General features: G+C 38.3%; 2 protein-coding genes across 2 annotated transcripts in view; both read right to left on the reverse strand.

Moving 5' to 3' along the window:
• Positions 1 to 3,131, reverse strand: part of LOC123866249 — a 29,057-nt gene extending 25,926 nt beyond the window's left edge. The window contains exons 1-2 of the mRNA XM_045907703.1: positions 3,043 to 3,131; positions 2,717 to 2,911 (exon numbers count right to left, since the gene is read on the reverse strand). Of these exons, the coding sequence (XP_045763659.1) occupies positions 2,717 to 2,911; positions 3,043 to 3,131 (284 nt within the window). The remainder of the gene's footprint in view (positions 1 to 2,716; positions 2,912 to 3,042) is intronic.
• Positions 3,132 to 10,789: 7,658 nt separating this feature from the next.
• Positions 10,790 to 18,160, reverse strand: LOC123865965 (ADP-ribosylation factor-like protein 1). Its single transcript, XM_045907222.1, has 5 exons — positions 17,945 to 18,160; positions 17,648 to 17,864; positions 16,929 to 17,040; positions 15,949 to 16,165; positions 10,790 to 11,655 (listed from the first exon to the last, which is right to left on the reverse strand). Exons 1-4 carry the CDS (start codon positions 17,946 to 17,948, stop codon positions 15,956 to 15,958), a joined length of 543 nt encoding a protein of 180 aa, XP_045763178.1. The 5' UTR covers positions 17,949 to 18,160; the 3' UTR covers positions 10,790 to 11,655; positions 15,949 to 15,955.
• Between the last annotated feature and the right edge of the window lie 578 nt (positions 18,161 to 18,738).

An 18,738-nucleotide genomic window follows, 5' to 3' on the forward strand; every position in this document is an offset into this window, starting at 1 on the left:
TCGTATGAGCCTTTCCATATTAACCGATACGATATCGTATACCCACAGATCGAACTTTTTCAGGTCTTTCTTAAGTCCTTTTCGTACATATTAATGTAATTTTACAAGGAAAATGTAGAGTTTATAACGAAATTTTTAGCTATTACTAAATCAAATGGATATTCTTTGGGAATTTGTTAGCGTAGGTACTACGAGTAGGAAGGTAGGTCAATTATCTCAATAATGTGAATGAACTCAGCTATATTATGGAAATTATTTTAATGTGATGTACCTACTCTTTTAAAGTTGAATAAATAGACTAGATAAATATTATATTTTCATAAAAAAACACAGGTAAATATACAAAATATTACTGTAACTGCAGTATACTCGTACCTAAGTATAAAGAATAGGCCCATGAAAATTTTATCTGATCGGATAATGTGAAACCGTAAAAAAAAACAAAAATAAATATCAATATTGGTCAGGATTTTCTTCTTATGATATCATCACTCGTTTGAATTAATAAAAATACAGTGGGTTCAGCAATTAAAATACTTAGATCAGAGGGATAAAATAACTTCTAATGTTGCGGCTACATTTAAGTTAACGTCAATGGCCAACAACGCCATAATTATCGCGATAAAATATAATCAACGCGGCATCCTGAATGGCCATACTTGAACGTCTAATGCCATTAATTGGGGTTAAAATCGTCTAACGCCAAACGGCATTGTGAATGCCGTTGTACGTTGATCGTGGCTACAACTACGTTTAATGGGTAACGCCGTTGAACATCGCGTTGTTGGAAGTTAATGTGGCCGGGACATAACAAAAATACCAGGTTTACGAAACCTGTAACGAAATGTCTGTCTGACCTTTGTACGGCTAAACTAATAATGAAACGATTCTGAAAAACCCTTAAAAATAGCATTGCATCCTGGAATCGTACGAACATAGAATTTTTAACAGAATTTATCTATACGCGGACAAAGGCGCGGGCAGATATACATATAATCTATAGTACCTACCTCCTACCTAGATATAGGTTATCGTATATTTCGTATAATAACATAATACTTAGGTAAACAGGTACATAACGCATTTTTCGATAACGGAAAATATATAAATATAGTCAACAGCAAGATTCAGTCAGATTCGGCTGCAACGAAAGAAGGCTGAGTGATAATAAACTGATAACTGAGTGAATGCGTGCGGCGCTGCTGTAACTTCTTACATTGTCGTCCGGCGGGAGGCTTCGGTCTTGCCTAGTCACCACGCTACTAGTGCTACTAGGCAAAGCAATGTATTCAGAGCCTCGACGGTTAACGGACTGATATAAATAGTTAGCTCGACGTAGCCGATTAGAGACTGATATGGGTTTAATAACACTGCTATATCATCATCATCATCATTAGCCTGTGGACGCCCACTGTTGGACATAGGTCTTCCCTAAAGAGCGCCACCACACCCGGTCCTCAGCCTTCCTCATCCAGCCACGTCCCGCCAACCGCTTTATATCGTCGCTCGGTCCATTGTGCTAGAGGGCGTCCCACACTACGCTTGCTTATTACTTATTTTTATTATATTGCGGCTTTATAGTGCATTTTTTCGTCTCCTTCGGAGCCTGCAATATTGTGCGATCTACTAAAAAGGCAAATCGGAAGACTAGACCCAAGACATGTAGGTATATTGCAGAGATAGATATATTGTAGAGGCTATTATAAATGCACAGCTACATTATCGAGCGTTAATGGAATATTTTACTGCAGCCGGTCCATGCAGAGCTGTGGCGGGTAGCGGTGTGCAATCTAGACTACGCGATTACGTAATAAATACTCCAGCAGCTGGGGCAATAAAGCGACGAGGTTTACACTTCTGGATCTGTCTTATACAAATATTTTACTTAGCGCACATACCTAATTCCGAAAAGTTAGAGGTGCATGCCCAGGATCGGACCCCCAACTACCTGAGTAGGATGTGAACGTCTTAACCAATAGGCTTTCACGGCTCGGTTACTCGTGCGCAAATCAATTGGAAGTAAATGCTCCTAAAGTTTAAGTACTGATGACATAATGTTCCTAAACTGCTGTAACGCGGCCAAAAACTTTTAACTTTTACAAGTTTTGATTTCAAGCCATTTTTTAAAATATTAGAAGAATCATTGCCTGCTGAAAAGGTGACATTACTTAGGCATAACTTTGATAGGTACACACAATAACTTTGAATTAAGTAAACATTTACAGGTTTTCATCAATTTCAGCCAAAGATGCTAAGTAAGCTAAATGTAGTAGAGCTAAGATGTTATATACCTACCTAGGTGTATAACTTATATTAACTTACTTACTCAAGTTAAAGTCTTAAATCGAAAAGTAAAACGTAGATTGCTGTAACATGCAAAATAACTCACGATCTAGTCGTAAAATACCCGGAATCCTGAAAAAGGTGACATTACTTAGCCATCCATTCCAGACGGCCACAATAACTTTGAACTAAACTTTTACAGCTTTCAAGCAATTTCGTAACAACTAATTTTTAAACCAGTAAAAGAATCATTACCAACGGATTTACCTCCTATAACGTCTTCGAAAGGCGATGTTACCTACTAAGTTAAAGTAAATTAAGTTTAGATATGTCACAGAAAGGTTACAAAAAGTGAAACGTAGATTGCCGTAACATGCAAAATAACTCACGATGGAGCCGAAAAATGGCCGAAATCCTGAAAAGGTGTCATTACCTAGCCATCCATTCCAGAGGGACACACAGACACTGCACTAAACTTTTACTTTCCCGCGTTCCCCGCGGTGTCACAAGCAAGCACTGTCCTGTACTGGTCGCAGCCGCGGTGGACTCACTATAAAATATAAATTCTTTAGGCAGGCCCTGCACGGGTACAGTCGCGCGCACGGAGCCCTTCGATTTGGCTCGGAGCCTGCAGTGTACTGTTTTATTTCTGATTGGGAGCCTAGAACTTGTATAGTGTAAATCAGTTTACGGTACTGTCGGGTGGAAAATCGTTTAGGATAATTCTGTAGATTTTTTTCTATTACTTTTACTACGTACCTAATAGCAGCTTGGTGTGAACCAAAATGACCCACGACTGTCAGTCTGAAATATTGTACAGAGAGACTGCTGGACAAATTGCTGGACATAGGATTCTTTCACGGATTTTCACTGAGTTTTGCTTCAGGCGGCTGATGAATGCGTCACAAATTCCAACGCTGCGTTTTCGGGTCCGGCTAGGTAACCGAATGCTGCATTTTCCAGTGCTAGGGACTCCAAGGATGCATCGCAGGATGCTCCGCATAAGCTGGATGGCTAAAGTGTCTAATGTTGAGGTTCTTGCCCGGATGCAGAAGAAGACCGAGGTTGTTAAAACCATCAAGCAGCGTAAGATCTCGTACCTGGGCTATATTTTACGATACTATACGTACCGCCTGCTGCAGACAATTATGATGGGTAAAAAGCTGGAAATAAAAGGGTTCGTAGAAGGAAGAAGTCATTGCTACGTAACATAAGGGAGTGGACTGGGACAAAAGTTTGTTAAACTGAATGCTGAACCTTCAGTAATGGAGAGAGGTATATAAAGAAGAAGAGTCTCCAGACAGCACTTTGGGACCCAACGTCTCTATTGGTTATCTATTGCTCAAGCTATGTGCCCCGTCTATTCTCACTTCTACTGATTTAAGTTCTAAAATACTATAAACTTTTAATTTTTATCGTCGCTTGTACCTTCTATTACAAACTCAGCCTCAAACATAATAAATAATAATCCTATAAAGCACGTCTGCTATTTACCTACTTTACAAAAAACTTTAGACATGTTTTTGTAGTTTTTTCTCAGGTAACTGTTTATTTTTTTCTATGCGCTATCAGTTGCAGGATGTTTGTAAGTAAAAAACTGTTTTGCTTGGTTGACGAATAGTTATTGAAAAAGAAACACCGTAAAATGAGACGAAATCGATCCAGCAAAACTTACTGTAAGTACTTAGATAAATAAACTTGTAGACATAGGTACTTACTCGTAATATGTCCTATATACTTAAGTAAAACGACTTTTCCTGACTAACTGACTGGTCTATCAACGCATAGCCATTCGCTGAGGTTAGAAAGTTAGAAACTTGAAACTTTAACAATAAGTTTTCTTTTACGAGTAGGCGCCCTAGGCGACAAAGGATTTTTGGAAATTCCATCTCCTAAGGTGCTCAAATAGGGATGAATGTTTTTTAGGTATGAAACTCTGCCATTTTTCAAGTTATATCTAGGTATCTAGGTAAGTACCTACCTACTGAGTAAGAAAATTGATAAGTATTTGAGATTTTGATTACAAATGAAGAAAATACCTAAAGTGTCTAGTTACCTATTTCAAGATTTTTAGTAATTTCACCGTTACACGAATTAAATAGGGGATGAAAGTTTTCAAGCTAGATAGGTTTAACAAATTGATATTTGAGCTTTCACTTATTTTCAAATCTCTCTTGAGTGAAGCCGTAGCGGGCCAGCTAGTCTCTAAAAATAAAGATTTTACTGCAGAGCTTCTAACAAAATATATGCATATAAAAAGCAATTTTTCTGAATAGACTTACCTAGTTTAACGATCAGTCTCACGGTAGCTGAAAACATTTAAAACATAATGGCCACGTGGATTAATAAAATTATCCATGCGAATGTACGCCGCGGCGCGCGCGCAGCCTCCGGTCGACGCTCGCAACCAGTCGGACCGCATGCGCCTCTCCCCGCACCCACACCCACACCAAACACGCGCACCCACCCGAAAATACATCCTAAAACACCCACAGCAAAGTCCAAGTTCCCCAAACTACAGACCAACTTTAGACCATTCCCGAAACAAAGTTACCTCAACATGAACATGCAGGGTTTACATATTTGCCCAAAACTGATTTAATCCGAACTCTATTAGGGTTGTAATAGAGTTTGTTTTCGTAGTTAAAGGGGGGTGGAATGCACCTGAGCTACCGGGCCCCGCAATCATTGTGGCGGGATACAACAACAATATTTACTGATAGGTATAGATGTTAAAATGCGATCAGTAGAACACGTGGTTGATGGTTGGTATCTGGTATTTGCTTGAAGACCAACCATGAGACAAGGTACCCTATCTATTTCGTGCCTGACCTTCAAATCCCGCAAGGAAATCGAATAGACACTTTGTAAATAAGCGCGCTCTCCCATAGGCTAAGCAAAAAAAGAATAAGTACCTATCAGAACTACCTAAGAAGATTTCAAAATACTCTACGGGATTTCAAAGGATAATCCAGGTTGCTTTTTCTCATATCAGTGAATATCTCATACGCTGCGCTCTGTGCAAAGGCACCAATCACCATTCTAGCACCTTGGAACCCCCATGTCTATCGGTTTTTCGAACTATGTGCCCTGCCCATTGCCACTTCAGCTTTGTGAGTTAAGTAGGTACGTACCTAACTCACAAAGCCGACACAGCTGACCGGGTTGCGAAGCTGAAGTGGACAGGGCACTATTTTTCAGATGTTGCTAATTACATAATTATTTCTAAACTAGATGCCCGCGACTTCGTCCGCGTGGCTTTGGGTTTTCTTAAAATCCCGTGGGAACTCTTTGATCTTCCGTGGAAAAAAGTAGACTATGTCCGTCCTTGGGATGTAAGCTGTGTGACAAGCTAGTAGACAGACAAACATACACTTTTTCATTTACAATATTAGTATGGAAGTATGGATATGGATATGGATGGATAGAGAGAGAATTATTATCTGTATTTGATTTTGTTTCAAGGAAGTTCAATTTATGGAAAAATATGCAACTCTATGCTACAAAATTGATTCGTTCCTGCCTCCCGCATGCCTTGTAAGTAATTTATGAATACCATAACGTCATACGAATCCCATGCGGTTTATTTATGGCGTATCAACCGGCCGTTCCCGGACAGTCCAGTTAGGAGCTGTGCTCCGTGGAAGGGCCGCTTATCATTTGTTTTATCATTTGCATCCAGGCCCCGCGTATCCCTTATCCGTTAATGGCGGTCATAAATCTAGCGATCTCGTTTATAATTGAATAATATTCTGTTTATGAAACTATGTAGTACCCTATCGTATCTATCTATCTAAGTATATTAAATTTATTACTAGCTGATGCCCGCGACTTCATTCCCGTGGATATAGGTTTTTAAAAATCCCGTGGGAACTCATTGATTTTCCAGATTAAAAAGGAGCCTATGGGTATCCAGGGTATACCTACTCTACCTCAAAATTCAGCCAAATCCGTCCAGTTAGTAGTTTTTGCGTGAAAGAGTAACAAGCATCCATCCATACATAGGTACTTACAAACTTTCGCGTTTAAATACTTGTCCTGACTGACTGCCAAAACCAATAGGGTTAGAAACATGTTAGCGCAGTAAAACTGAGCCATTGAAATAGAAAGAGCAATAAATAAATAATTATTTTATTCTAATTAACTTGTTTTGAATCGTCAAGTGAATCAACAACTGGTTCAGAAAGCTATTGTTATCTACCGAAAAGAACCAGCAAGAAACTCGGCGGCATGCTATGCGCAAATGTTGGGTTGGACCCACTGAACTCAAAAATATATACTTATAATACTAGTTGGGCCCCAGTCCAGCCTCTTTAGCGTAAGATGAATCCACGGCACAGCGGTGATAGTCCAGTGGTTAAGACGTCTGCTTCTATTCGAAAGGTCGAGGGTTCAATCCCGGGCACGCACCACTAACTTTTCAGAAGTATGTGCGTTTTAAACAATTCAATGTTAGAGGAAACCAGCATGCCCGAACGTTCTCCATAACATTCTTAAAGGTGTGTAATTCATACCCTTTTGAGAACAATGCGCACTTTGGCCTGCGTGGTAGGCTATGGCTAAACCCTTCTCATTTCGAGAGATCTGTGCTCAGTAGTGTGCCGGCAATGGGTTGATGATAACGACGATGAAAAGACAATCATGGTGGCTCGCAAAACTGAGTTTTATTAAAATCTACCTCAGTTCAAGAGATGAGCAGGGCTGTAGCTAGCGTTCGTCAGCCGATACATAACCAGGTCAGGAGGTAGCGCGCCGTGTTCCGGGTGCGCTTCTGAGACGGAGCTGGTAGCAGCCAGCCTAGCGAAGGGACCCGTCCGCTTGGCGGCGGGTCAAGTCCTGGCGGGAGTGCGGTGAATACTACATTAGTGATACCCGCGCAACCGCCAGTCCGTTGAGGAACAAACACAGGTTTTAGTGGGTGCAAGCCCCACATAACCCCTCCGTTTCCCCTGACGGAAGGGTATGCGTTAGGCATTTCCTGTGTATAAAAAAAAAAAAAAAAGGGCTGTAGCTAGAGTCGAATTTGAGGTAGGGCTGCATTAGTTACAGGTAGGGCGGAAGTAAAAAAATATCATAATTGATTTGCCCTCGAAGCACGAGCTCCTAAAATCAATCACCATGTATATCATTGACCTCTAGGTCAGCGATGTACATTCAATAGCTTCAGATGAGTACCTAGGTAGGTACGTACAGTGAATTCATGAAATCCTATAAAATTGAATAGGTACAATCTTAATAAGATGCGTGTTTGTAATGAATCGCTTGTTGCTTCGTAGACAAGTAACAAACAGGGGTCGCGGGTTGCGTTCCCGTTAGGGGCAAAAGTGTAAATGAAACAAAGATTTATTGGCTTCTCAAGTATATGAATCCCACTACTACTATACCTACTAGTTGTCACCACGAAGACATTTTAATGGATTAAGTGTACGTATAAATCTATCTACCTACTTAGTACCTACTTTGATCCTTTAAGTAAGTTTTTAGGTACAAATAATGTTTTATTGAGGTTCATATTTGGCCGTCTACTTTTCATACCTATTGTGTGTGACTCGATATTGGCACAGACTCCAAAAAATGTTACTATAGAACTACATTAATGTATACCTACATAGGTAATATATTCGTTCGATAATTAATTAAATTATTTTTTAGGATATACCTGATACAAAACCAATTTACTCTCATCAATTGAGACTGTTCTCCATCTCCGAAGTTATTCATCAGATCTTCACCAACTTACCGTTACCACCACACAACTTAGTCGTTTCATAACCTACCTAGCGTCAAATGTAGGTAACATTTGCCGCCTGCCAGTGTAGGGGAAGGCTCGACGTTTTATTACAAGTTTCCTAACTGCCGTGATTTGTGGCTCCGGTACCGTGGAGTCAGTCGGTATACCGTATAGCTTCGCAGCTGTGTGTGGAGGCCGTCACACTATAATATTATAAAGGCGAAAGTTTGTATGTGTGTGTGTGTGTGTATGTTTGTTACTCCTTCACGCAAAAACTACTGGACGGATTTGGCTGAAATTTGGAATGAAGATAGATAATATTCTGGATTAGCACATAGGCTACTTTTTATCCCGGAAAATCAAAGAGTTCCCACGGGATTTCGAAAAAGCTAAATCCACGTGGGCGAAGTCGCGGGCATCGGCTAGTAGGAAATAAAACAACAAACTCTTACTGGAATAATATATTATAGAACAATAATATTCTCTTACTGCTATACAATATAAATTACCGATAGCCTGCTGAATGTTACAGATACAAAATATATATTAAATTAATTATTATTAATTATTAAAATTAATTAATTTTAATTGTATAATACAAGCGTCGTCGATCGCTCGCCTATACACTACGCATTTTTTTCAATTAGGTAAGTACCTACCTACAAAAATTGCGTCGCCGACAACTGTAAAATGTAAAGGTACAAACACATTACCGGGACGCGACAGATGGCAACCGGAGTCATACTTATATTTTTATGAAGATATGCATGCGAGACTCGCTCTGATTAAAAAAGCGTTGCTTGTATACACAATAATGTGTTCACAGCTTTATTTATTATAACTAATACTAGCTGGTTCATATGCTAAATGCTTGCAGACAAGTACTCTACAGCTTTTGAAATAACGTATAACGTTACATACAATGTTCCTACTGAATTCATTGATAACTTTTAATTCATCCAAGATAAACTCAGTCCAAAAAGGTGCATTAACATTAGGCCGATTGGCCTAATTCATCGACCAATGTTTAACGTGCATTGGACCGTTAAACATCGGTTAACAAATTTGGCCACCGACTTAACGAGCATTGGACTGTTAAACATCGGTTGACGAAAACGGTCACCGATTTAATGTAAATGCAGGGCGCATTTACATTAAATCGGTGGCCGAACTGGATTACTGGATATATACTGGTGGATTGGCTGTCTAATTTTCAATCCAGTATTTTTTGGAACTAAGAAAACTCGGTCGCGCTCGCCGCTGTCATAATATTATGAAATATGTCTTGGAGAGAGATCGCGAGCATTCGGTAAATACAAATATTTACATAATTCCAAGCACAGCCAAGAGGCTGGAATAATTTTATTATTTACTAACGGCTGGAATGGACAACGTCGTCATCCATCTCAGTATAGCGCTGACATAAGTTAATAACTGACTGGCACGTTGTAAATCGGCCATTAAACCAAACAACCTAAATCGGCCATTAAACCAAACAACCTAAGATTTATTTATTTAAGATTGTCTTATAGATATGTAAATAGAGATGTAGGTGTAAGAATAAGGCAACCTTTTCACCAGGAATGTATTAGTATGCGTAGCGTTAAGGATGTTTGTAAAACTTAGGTACCTACTTTGTTTTCATAGCGCTAGTGTAAAAATGTTTTAAAGTTGTTTCATAATCCCAACGGTATGATTGCTAAACTGTGGTTGGAGTCTACAGGGTAAGGTCCGCCTACATTTTACCGACACAGTCTTATCTATAACGGATCTTTGTGATGTAGAGATATGCTAAGTGAAGTCATTCCAAAAAAAGAGTACAACTGATAAGGAAATTGAATTTCCGTTCAATTAATATAGATAAGTGAGGAAATATTTTTATATATCAGCTAGTACTAATACAAAAAACCTGGCGAAGTGCAGATCGGATCGCACAGGTTTTAAGGGTTCCGTACCTCAAAAGGAAAAACGGAACCCTTATAGGATCACTTCGTTATATTCGACGGATAGACACATATCAGACGTCTGTCTGTATATCCGTCAAGAAAACCTATAGGGTACTTCCCGTTGACCTAGAATAATACATGTGGCAGGTAGGTAGGTATTATAGCACAAGTAAAGGAAAAAATCTGAAATCTGTGGTTACATCACAAAAAAATTAAAATGTGTTCATGAACAAATATGTAATTAATATTTTCAAAGTAAGATAACTATACCAAGTGGGGTACATCACATGAAAGGGCTTTACTTGTACATTCTAAAACAGATTCTTTTTTAATTTTATGCATAATAGATTTTGATTTGTCGTGCAAAATGTCGAAAAAATGCCCGAGTACGGAACCCTCGGTGCGCGAGTCTGACTCGCACTTAGCCGGTTTTTTTTTAATTTTTACAATAACCGAGTCAAGCAAAAGTTAAGTTAGTTGTTTGCAGTCAAACCTAATAAAATAATTCTAACGGATGCATACATTAGCTCAAACTAAAAATAAAAACCGGTCAAGCGCGAGTCGGCCTCGAATAGGAAGGGTTCCGTACACTCGTTCAAGATTCTATACTTTCCGGATTTTTCTAATTTTCATGGCGGCCATGATTTGTTTTTTTTAAATTATTTATTGTTATAGCGGCAATAGAAATACCTACACATTCTGTGAAATTTTCAATTCTCTTGCTATAACAGTTCATGAGATACAGCCTGCTGACAAACAGACAGCGGAGGCTTAGTAATAATGTCCCAATGGCACACTTCAGGTACGGACCCCTAAAAAAACAAGCATCCGTTAAAATAATTTTATTAATATTACAATACATTAGCGCGAAGCTAGATCACATATCACAATTTATAATTTTTCATACAGACACAATTTTCATAATATTTATTACATTAAAGGTCTTTCACACAGAAAAAAATGCATTTAAAGACCTAAACACATTGAATATTTTGTAGCGATACTATTTCCTTAAAAATTTTGTTTGGATAGTCAGATACCTATATTTATTAAAAATCATTAGCCATATTATAAATGCAAAAATGTATTTGTTTGTTTATTTATTGGTTTGTCCTTTAATCACGTCTCAACAGGGCAACGGGTGGGCGTGATTTTTTGCATGGATTAAAGTTTAAGACCTGAAGAGTAACATGACTAATTTTATCCCGGAAATTCAAGGAGTTTCCACTGGATTTTCCAAAACATAAATCAACATCGAAGAAGTAGAGCAATTTGTTTTTATCCCAGAAAATCTTGCCACTAAGCGATTTAGCGTTCCGGTACGATGCCGAGTAGAAACTTAAGGGGAATGGGTTACAAAATACCCCTTCAAGTGTAGCCCGCTTCCGTCTTAGACGGCATCGTCACTTACTACCAAGCGAGATTGCAGTCAAGGGTTAGCTGGTATCTGAATTTAAAACAAAGTGATCCTATACGGGTTCCGTTTTTCCTTTTGAGGTACGGAACCCTAAAAACGTGGACAAAGTCGCGGGTATCACCTAGTTAGGAAATAAATGAAAGGGTTTGGTTTGTGATGGATTCAGTTGTATTCGGCGACGCGACGCTACTCTAAGGGCGTAAACTTGACTATATTCTTCCACACACCACACACGCTTGCAATTCATCTTGGTTTTGATATCTTCATACATCACATATCTGAAATGAAATTTAATGGAGTGAATGATTTTTTTTAAATAAAAATAGCGAGGAAATGAGCAGGCGGGTCACTTGATGTTAAGTGATTACCGCCGTCCATGAACATTTGGAGTATGCGTTGTCAGCCTTTCAGGAATACCACAAATATTTGAGGTAACGCCCTTTCGGTTTTCTTTTACATCGCCTATTCATTCTTCAAAAGAAGTATGATGCAAGTTAATGACGGACTGAGCCATCTAGTAATTTTTTTTTTGTGAACACATTTTAATTTTGTAACCACAAATTCACGATTATGCGTTTTTCCCCTTTACTTGTGATATAAGATCTACCTACCTGCCAAATTTCATCATTATAGGTCAATGGGAACCCTATAGGTTTTCTTGACAGACACAACAGACAGAGAGACAACAAAGTGATCACATAAGGGTTCCGTTTTTCTTTTTGAGGTACGAAAACCTAAAAACTAGCAGTAAACTGGTTATAATAATAATAATAATAATTTTTATTTCAGGCAATATAAGTCACAAGACAACCCATAACAAACAAAAAGAAAAAGAAAAAACACAAAATAATATACAGCTTAATGTAGATATACATAGTGTAAACTAATCTAAATAAAGCTGTTGTTGTCGCACCGATGCAGGTTTGACCAATTTTTAGAAAAAGGATTACTCAGATCTTCGTTAACAGCACACAAGATGGAGTTAGTACTGTGTCTTAGTCTTTCCCAGAAGGAAGCCGTCCTCGCTCTGAGTATGGCGAAGAAGTCAGGGACCCTCGCCGCAGCAAACATGGCTTTAGCACTGCAGAAACGCGGATGCTTCATTAGGATGCGGAAGGCGTTGTTATATTGTATCCTAAGCGCATTATAGCTGCGCTTGGTAAACTTTGTCCACAGTTGACATGTGTAAAAACATTGACAAAAAGCTTTAAATAACGTCACCTTCACGTCATCGGAGCAACGCGCGAATCTGCGCGCTATCATGTTAGCCCGCACCGAGAGAGCCCTGCGCTCCCTCTCCATATCTTTATCATCCTTTATGTCATCTGTTAGAATATGACCCAGGTATTTAAAGCTCTTAACAACCCGAACTGACGACCCATTCAAAAATACCGGCGGAACGGTCTCCGGACCCTTACCCGCTTTGAAAATGAGCATTTCGGTTTTCGCTACATTGTATTTGAGGCCATGTTCTTTAGCGAACTGGTCACAAATACTGAGCAGTTTTCTAAGCCCGTTTATTGAGGGGCTGAGAAGCACCATGTCGTCAGCGTAGCTCAAATTGTTAACGCAGACGTTACCAATATGGCAACCGACTTTGGTACTTCTCAGTCTCCCAATAAGGTCATTGATGTAGAGGTTAAATAGATCCGGAGACGTCAGCCCTCCTTGACGTACGCCACACTCTAGCCTATATTCACTAGAGAGTGCGTCGCCCCATTTTACGTAGTTGGTTTGGTTTTCGTACCAAAATCTCCACAAGTTCATTAATTTTTTCGGTACATGACCATCAAGTTTACGCCATAATATTTTGTAGTTAACGAGGTCAAATGCCCGGCTTAGGTCTAAAAAGCATGCATATACTGAAGTATCCCTATTAACATAATAGTTCACAGTATATTTGAGACTTAAAATGGCTGAATCTGTAGAGAGTCCAGCACGAAAACCAAACTGAGCATCGTCAATATTAAAGTTCCCAGTCAGTTCGGGTTGTAAGAGCCTTTCCAGTATTTTTCCGACAATAGTGCCTAACGATATGGGTCTATAGTTGGTAAGATTAGACAGATCGCCGGTTCTATTTTTTACGATGGGGGCTACTATCGTTTTCATGAGGTCCTTTGGTAAGTAGCTGTGCTTTAAGCATAACTTAAATATAATGGACAGGACCCGATAAACTTCATCACTGGCATAGAGTATGTGCTCAATGCTGAGGCCATCGTGTCCCGGAGATTTCCCACGTTTTATACATCTTACAGTTTTCGCAATGTTATCAGGAGTAAAAATATTATTTAGATCGCCAAATGACTTTTTCTGTAAGGTTGTATCGGAGGCAATGGCCTCAGCATTTTGCTCACCACCTACTTCCATGGGTTGGACTTTAAAATGATTAGCAAACATGTCAGCGATTCTGTTCGGGTCCTGTTCATTATTCACCGACACAGGTAGGACATCTTTATGTTGAAGGCTTTTAGTGGCTTTCCAGAATTTTGGAAAGTTCTTTTTATCCCTATTTTCAGCTATTATATCCATCTTTATCATTTCTTCATTTCTTTGGCACCATTTTAATTTGCTTTTAAATACTTTTCTAAATTTTAACATATTTTCATATATAAGTCCATGGTCAGGTTTACCAGCGTCAATCCACCATCTAAAATAAAGTCGAGCTTGTTCATGACTTGATCTTACATGGTAGTTCCAACCAGCGATCTGTCTACCTTTTTGTCCTGCACCGGTGCGAGAACAACTTAAGTCGGCTCCGGCCTGTAAAACACTTATCAGATCATCATACATATTGTCAATGATAAACTTACACTCTAACGTATCACAGTTATCTTTATCACAGCTATCGAAATGACTAGGATAGGTAACTAGTTTTAATTCTCTATAGCAAAATTCTCCGTATTGATTAATCTGGTCGAGATTTCTATTATTCCAGAGAATTCTGCTATTGTTACGGGTATTGCCTATATTACATTCTACTTTTTTTACAATGACGTCAATATTTATATCTATCAGCAGCGGAAAGTGGTCTGACCAGTTTATATCATTGACAACACTTACACCTTTTATTATTCTAAACGCCGCCTCCGTGCCTAAACAGTGGTCGAGCCATCTTCTTGAGCCACTCGATTCACACATAAAAGTATAAGTATTAGAGTTCAACCCTAGTAGATCTACGTCCGCACACACCCAAGACTCGGCCGAACAAAATTCAAAAAGTTCCCGGCCAAAGCGGGCGCAGGGATGCGCGTTAAAATCGCCCAAAGCAAAAACAACTTCTATATTACTGTCACTAACAATAGCATTAAGTTGCGACAGACAGCTCGTAAATTCGATTAAATCATCTACTTTATCACTATCACAAGGCATATAAATACTAAATACTAACATATCACAGTTATGGGTCCTAATTTTAACAGCAATTAATCTATCACTATTGCAATCCACTATTGTGACATCCGGAAAGATTGATCTGCGCCACATTAACGCTAGCCCTCCGTACGGTCTGCCGCGCAACACGCCGACAGAGGTGTCTACCGAAGATTTCGAATAACAGCTAAAATCCTTATCAATTTCATTTACGAAATTGATGTCGTGAGGCAGCAGCCAAGTTTCTTGGAGGGCGATTATGTCGACCTTTTGACATAAGTGCCGCACATGCGGCGCAGACCGTTTTACAGACTTACAATTAAAGGACGCTAAGGTTATGTAATTATTATTTTTAGGCGTACTATCCATTAATTTTATTGTTAGTAGCGGCAGCGCTTTGCGCATTACGATCTCTGAAGCGACGAAACACTAAGCCCTTAGGCCAAAAGTCACTATTCAAGAAGGTACTCAGCTGGCTGCTAGGAACCACTATTTTATAAGAATTAAAATCTACGTCATGATTTTGTTTCAACAATTCAACGCTGTAGCATTCTTGGTTCATGTCTTTAATATGGTTTTTAATGTCGTCGTCAGTCGTACTCTTTTTAGCCCGAGACAAGTAAATGGCACTTTTAGATTCGCTTACTAAAATTCGAGCCGAGTTCTGCAATGTGCCACGCATATTTTTAAGCTTAGTTTTCTTACGAATCACTAACTTAAAATCGTCGTCGACGACGGAGGAGGTAGCAATATATTTAATAGTAGGTTATGGATTGGTCAAATCCTATCCAAGCCTAGTACCTATTGGACCTAAATAGGCACCTTCTAGGTAAACGCGTCCCATCTTAGACCACATCATCACTTTCCATCAGGTGTGATTGTGGTCAAGCGCTTGCCTATAGTGAATAAAAAAAAAAAAAATGAGTAATGCCCAGCAAGTCTCATAATTATCATCATATAATCAACCAATAAAGTCCATTGCTGGACATCAGTCTCTTGTGGGGCCTCATTATAGCCTGGTGACTGGTGAGCCTGATGATAATACTTCAATTATTACAAGCTTGTCTATGTTTCTGTCTTGTCTGGAGAACAAGTCGATTGCTTGATCCTCTTATTGTAGAGATCAAAAAATATGTGAAAGGTTCTCTTTTTTTTTTAAGCCTAATGCCTGCCTGTCTGCTTTTTAAGCCTGATGATAGTACCTCAATGTTATTTCCTAGCCTGCAGCGCATTGGAAAGCCAGTCCATCGCCTGATCAAGACCCTCTCCCTTAACAGCGGAAGTCTTGAATATCTGGAAGGTTCTGTCACGGAGTGCATCCAGCCCCAGTGCCTGGTGGACCTCAGCCACGGTGAGGCAGCCTGCCATGTCCTGTTTGTTGGCCAGGACCACTAGGATTGCATTTGATAGCTCGTCTTCCTGGAATGGAGAATACAATTGTGTTAAAATGTTACATTCACATATAATTTTTAATGTCAGTGCTTAGACCACATACTTTAACCAGTTTTTATTTCACTACAATACAGTATTGCTTTTGAATCATCAAAAAATCTAGCACTGGTTTGGAATGCCTTTCTTACTGATCAGAACGAGAAGCTCATAAATTATCCAATTTACAATAACATTATGCCATACTGTATAACTATTGTATCAGACACATTGCTGGAGTGAGTCAAATCCATGCTTATTTATCATTAATTTACATAATCTTTGATTCTATAGTACCCTTTTTTTAGGAGCATACCTTTAATAGTTTTCAAACTTGTATTAATAAATAAAATAAAAATATTTTATATCAGACAGTAATAAATTGTGTCCATAATTTTATACAAATTAAATTACGTAAATTAAAAGTAATATTAAAATGTAATAATTAAAATTTAAAATTAAAATAATGAAAAATTAAATTAATTAAAGTAATTAAAATAATTATTATAGTAAAAGTTTTGTATATAATTGTACTGACTTGACTGTGGAAATTTACTATAAAATATTTCAGGAAACAAACAGTTCCTGGGAGATGCTTTTCATTTTTTATGCTTTTGTCTTTCAATCACTCAGCAACAGATCAACAGATTCACATGATTTTTTTACATGGATATAATTTACTATTTATCCTGGAATACAAAGTCAGTCACTGGCATCATTGTTTGCTTGTGTATGATAAGTATAAAATACTCACTCTTAACATATGTACTAGCTCATCTTTAGATATTCCTATTCGATCCCTGTCGGCTGAGTCTACAACATATATTATTGCATCTGTGTTGCCATAGTAACATCGCCAATAAGGTCTGAAATAATTAACATTAAAACCTTTTTAGTTACTTTCCTGTTACATATCTGATAAAAATCACACATGATTTCTTATCAAAAAACATTAGGATATGATAACATTTATAGTAAGTTTTTACTAGTCTTCAACTTTTGTAATGTTAGGTAAAGCAGGTTTTTAGAATGAATTCATTCATTTTTATAGTGTTTCAAATATGGTCCTACACAAGTCAATCATTACCATCCTTAACTGATATAGGACTGCTGGACATTAGACTCTTGTAGCAACTTCTACAAGCCATGGGCTTGCACCACCTGAATCTAGTGGGGCCTGGGGGTTGCCAATGCTGTGCTACTCAGTACAAGGGTACCATACACCAGCAGTTTAGCTATAGAGATTAAGCTTGGCTGATATCTTTTTTAACAATATTTTCCTAGAGAAGGGACTGCATTGACACAGATATTCAATCAACCGGGCTGAATATCAAGGTAATTTCCACACTGCAGCACTTTCAGAGGAAGTTTAGTGTAAAAACACCATCTCCACCCATGATTAACTCTGTATTTTACAAAAACAAGGTTGAACTTTTTGCTGTATCACTTAGTAAGTGAATAACCTCAACATACCTAATGCTAGTTTGTCCTCCCAAATCCCACACTTGGAACTTTAAATTTTTGTATGTGACTTGTTCCACGTTGAAACCGATTGTTGGAATAGTCGTAACCACCTCTCCGACTTGTAGTTTGTACAATATTGTGGTCTTTCCGGCGCCGTCCAAACCGAGGATCAAAATCCTCATTTCCCGTGCTCCTAGCAACCCTCGGAAGTAACTAAATAGACCACCTGCAAGATAGCCATATTATATTTGAGAGTTTACTTACAAACAACGAGTAAATATAGCAAAAATTCGTAAATTCGCTCACCCATTTCTGTTCGATAGCTTAGCCTAGAAAAACATTAGTTTATACAACTAAGGAATGATGAAGCCTCTTGCTTTATACATCCAACTTATTAAAAATTACTAATTATCCCTAATAAACACGTATTTTACGATATTTATCCACTCTTAAAGCTTTTTAGCAACATTTAATCGGAAATTGTTTCCAAATCCAACCATTTGACGTGTAAGCAAGCGCTCAAAAATGTTGCCACTTGTCATTACGGCTTGTCAGTTGTCACAAATTAAACAGACTAAAAAACCAATTATATAGATAATTATTAAAATATTTTAAGATTGTACAGTCGTACTTTAATTACCTACCTACTTATTTTTAAACTTTTTCCTTTATCCGATTCCCATGTTATTTTTTTGCTCTCTACGAAGGCTACTATTTAAAAACTTTAACTCCTGTTCAAACAGCTATAGCAAACAATTTACAATGCACTTTTGCAATTTTCAACTAACTATTTGAGTTTCAACGTTTACTACATACATAATCAAAGGTTTCTACCACGTTTCCACTCATTAGACTAGTCTTTATTAAGAAAAATAACAGGTAGATAGTACCTACCATAGACCTACGATTTTTTGCTAGTACATACTACATTTATGGTACCTACTAACTAGGTACTTACTGTCTAGCGGGTGGACTCTATCTCTCAAGGGTGGCTCCCTTTTGTAATCAAGGACCTCTCTACATTCATTACCTATTATTCTTCAATATTAATCCCCCATAGGACCGGAAAAAGATCTATGAGAATAATACAATTATTTGTA

Source organism: Maniola jurtina, chromosome 6 (assembly GCF_905333055.1).
Source record: "Maniola jurtina chromosome 6, ilManJurt1.1, whole genome shotgun sequence".
NCBI lineage: Eukaryota > Metazoa > Arthropoda > Insecta > Lepidoptera > Nymphalidae > Maniola > Maniola jurtina.

What these genes read in the sequence shown, in the direction of transcription:
- LOC123865965 (XM_045907222.1), bottom strand. An exon ending in GGAGGACAAACTAGCATTAG is followed by an intron (nt 17,041 to 17,647) that starts GTATGTTGAGGT and finishes TAATTATTTCAG; the next exon opens with ACCTTATTGGCGATGTTACT. An exon ending in AGCTAGTACATATGTTAAGA is followed by an intron (nt 16,166 to 16,928) that starts GTGAGTATTTTA and finishes TCTCCATTCCAG; the next exon opens with GAAGACGAGCTATCAAATGC.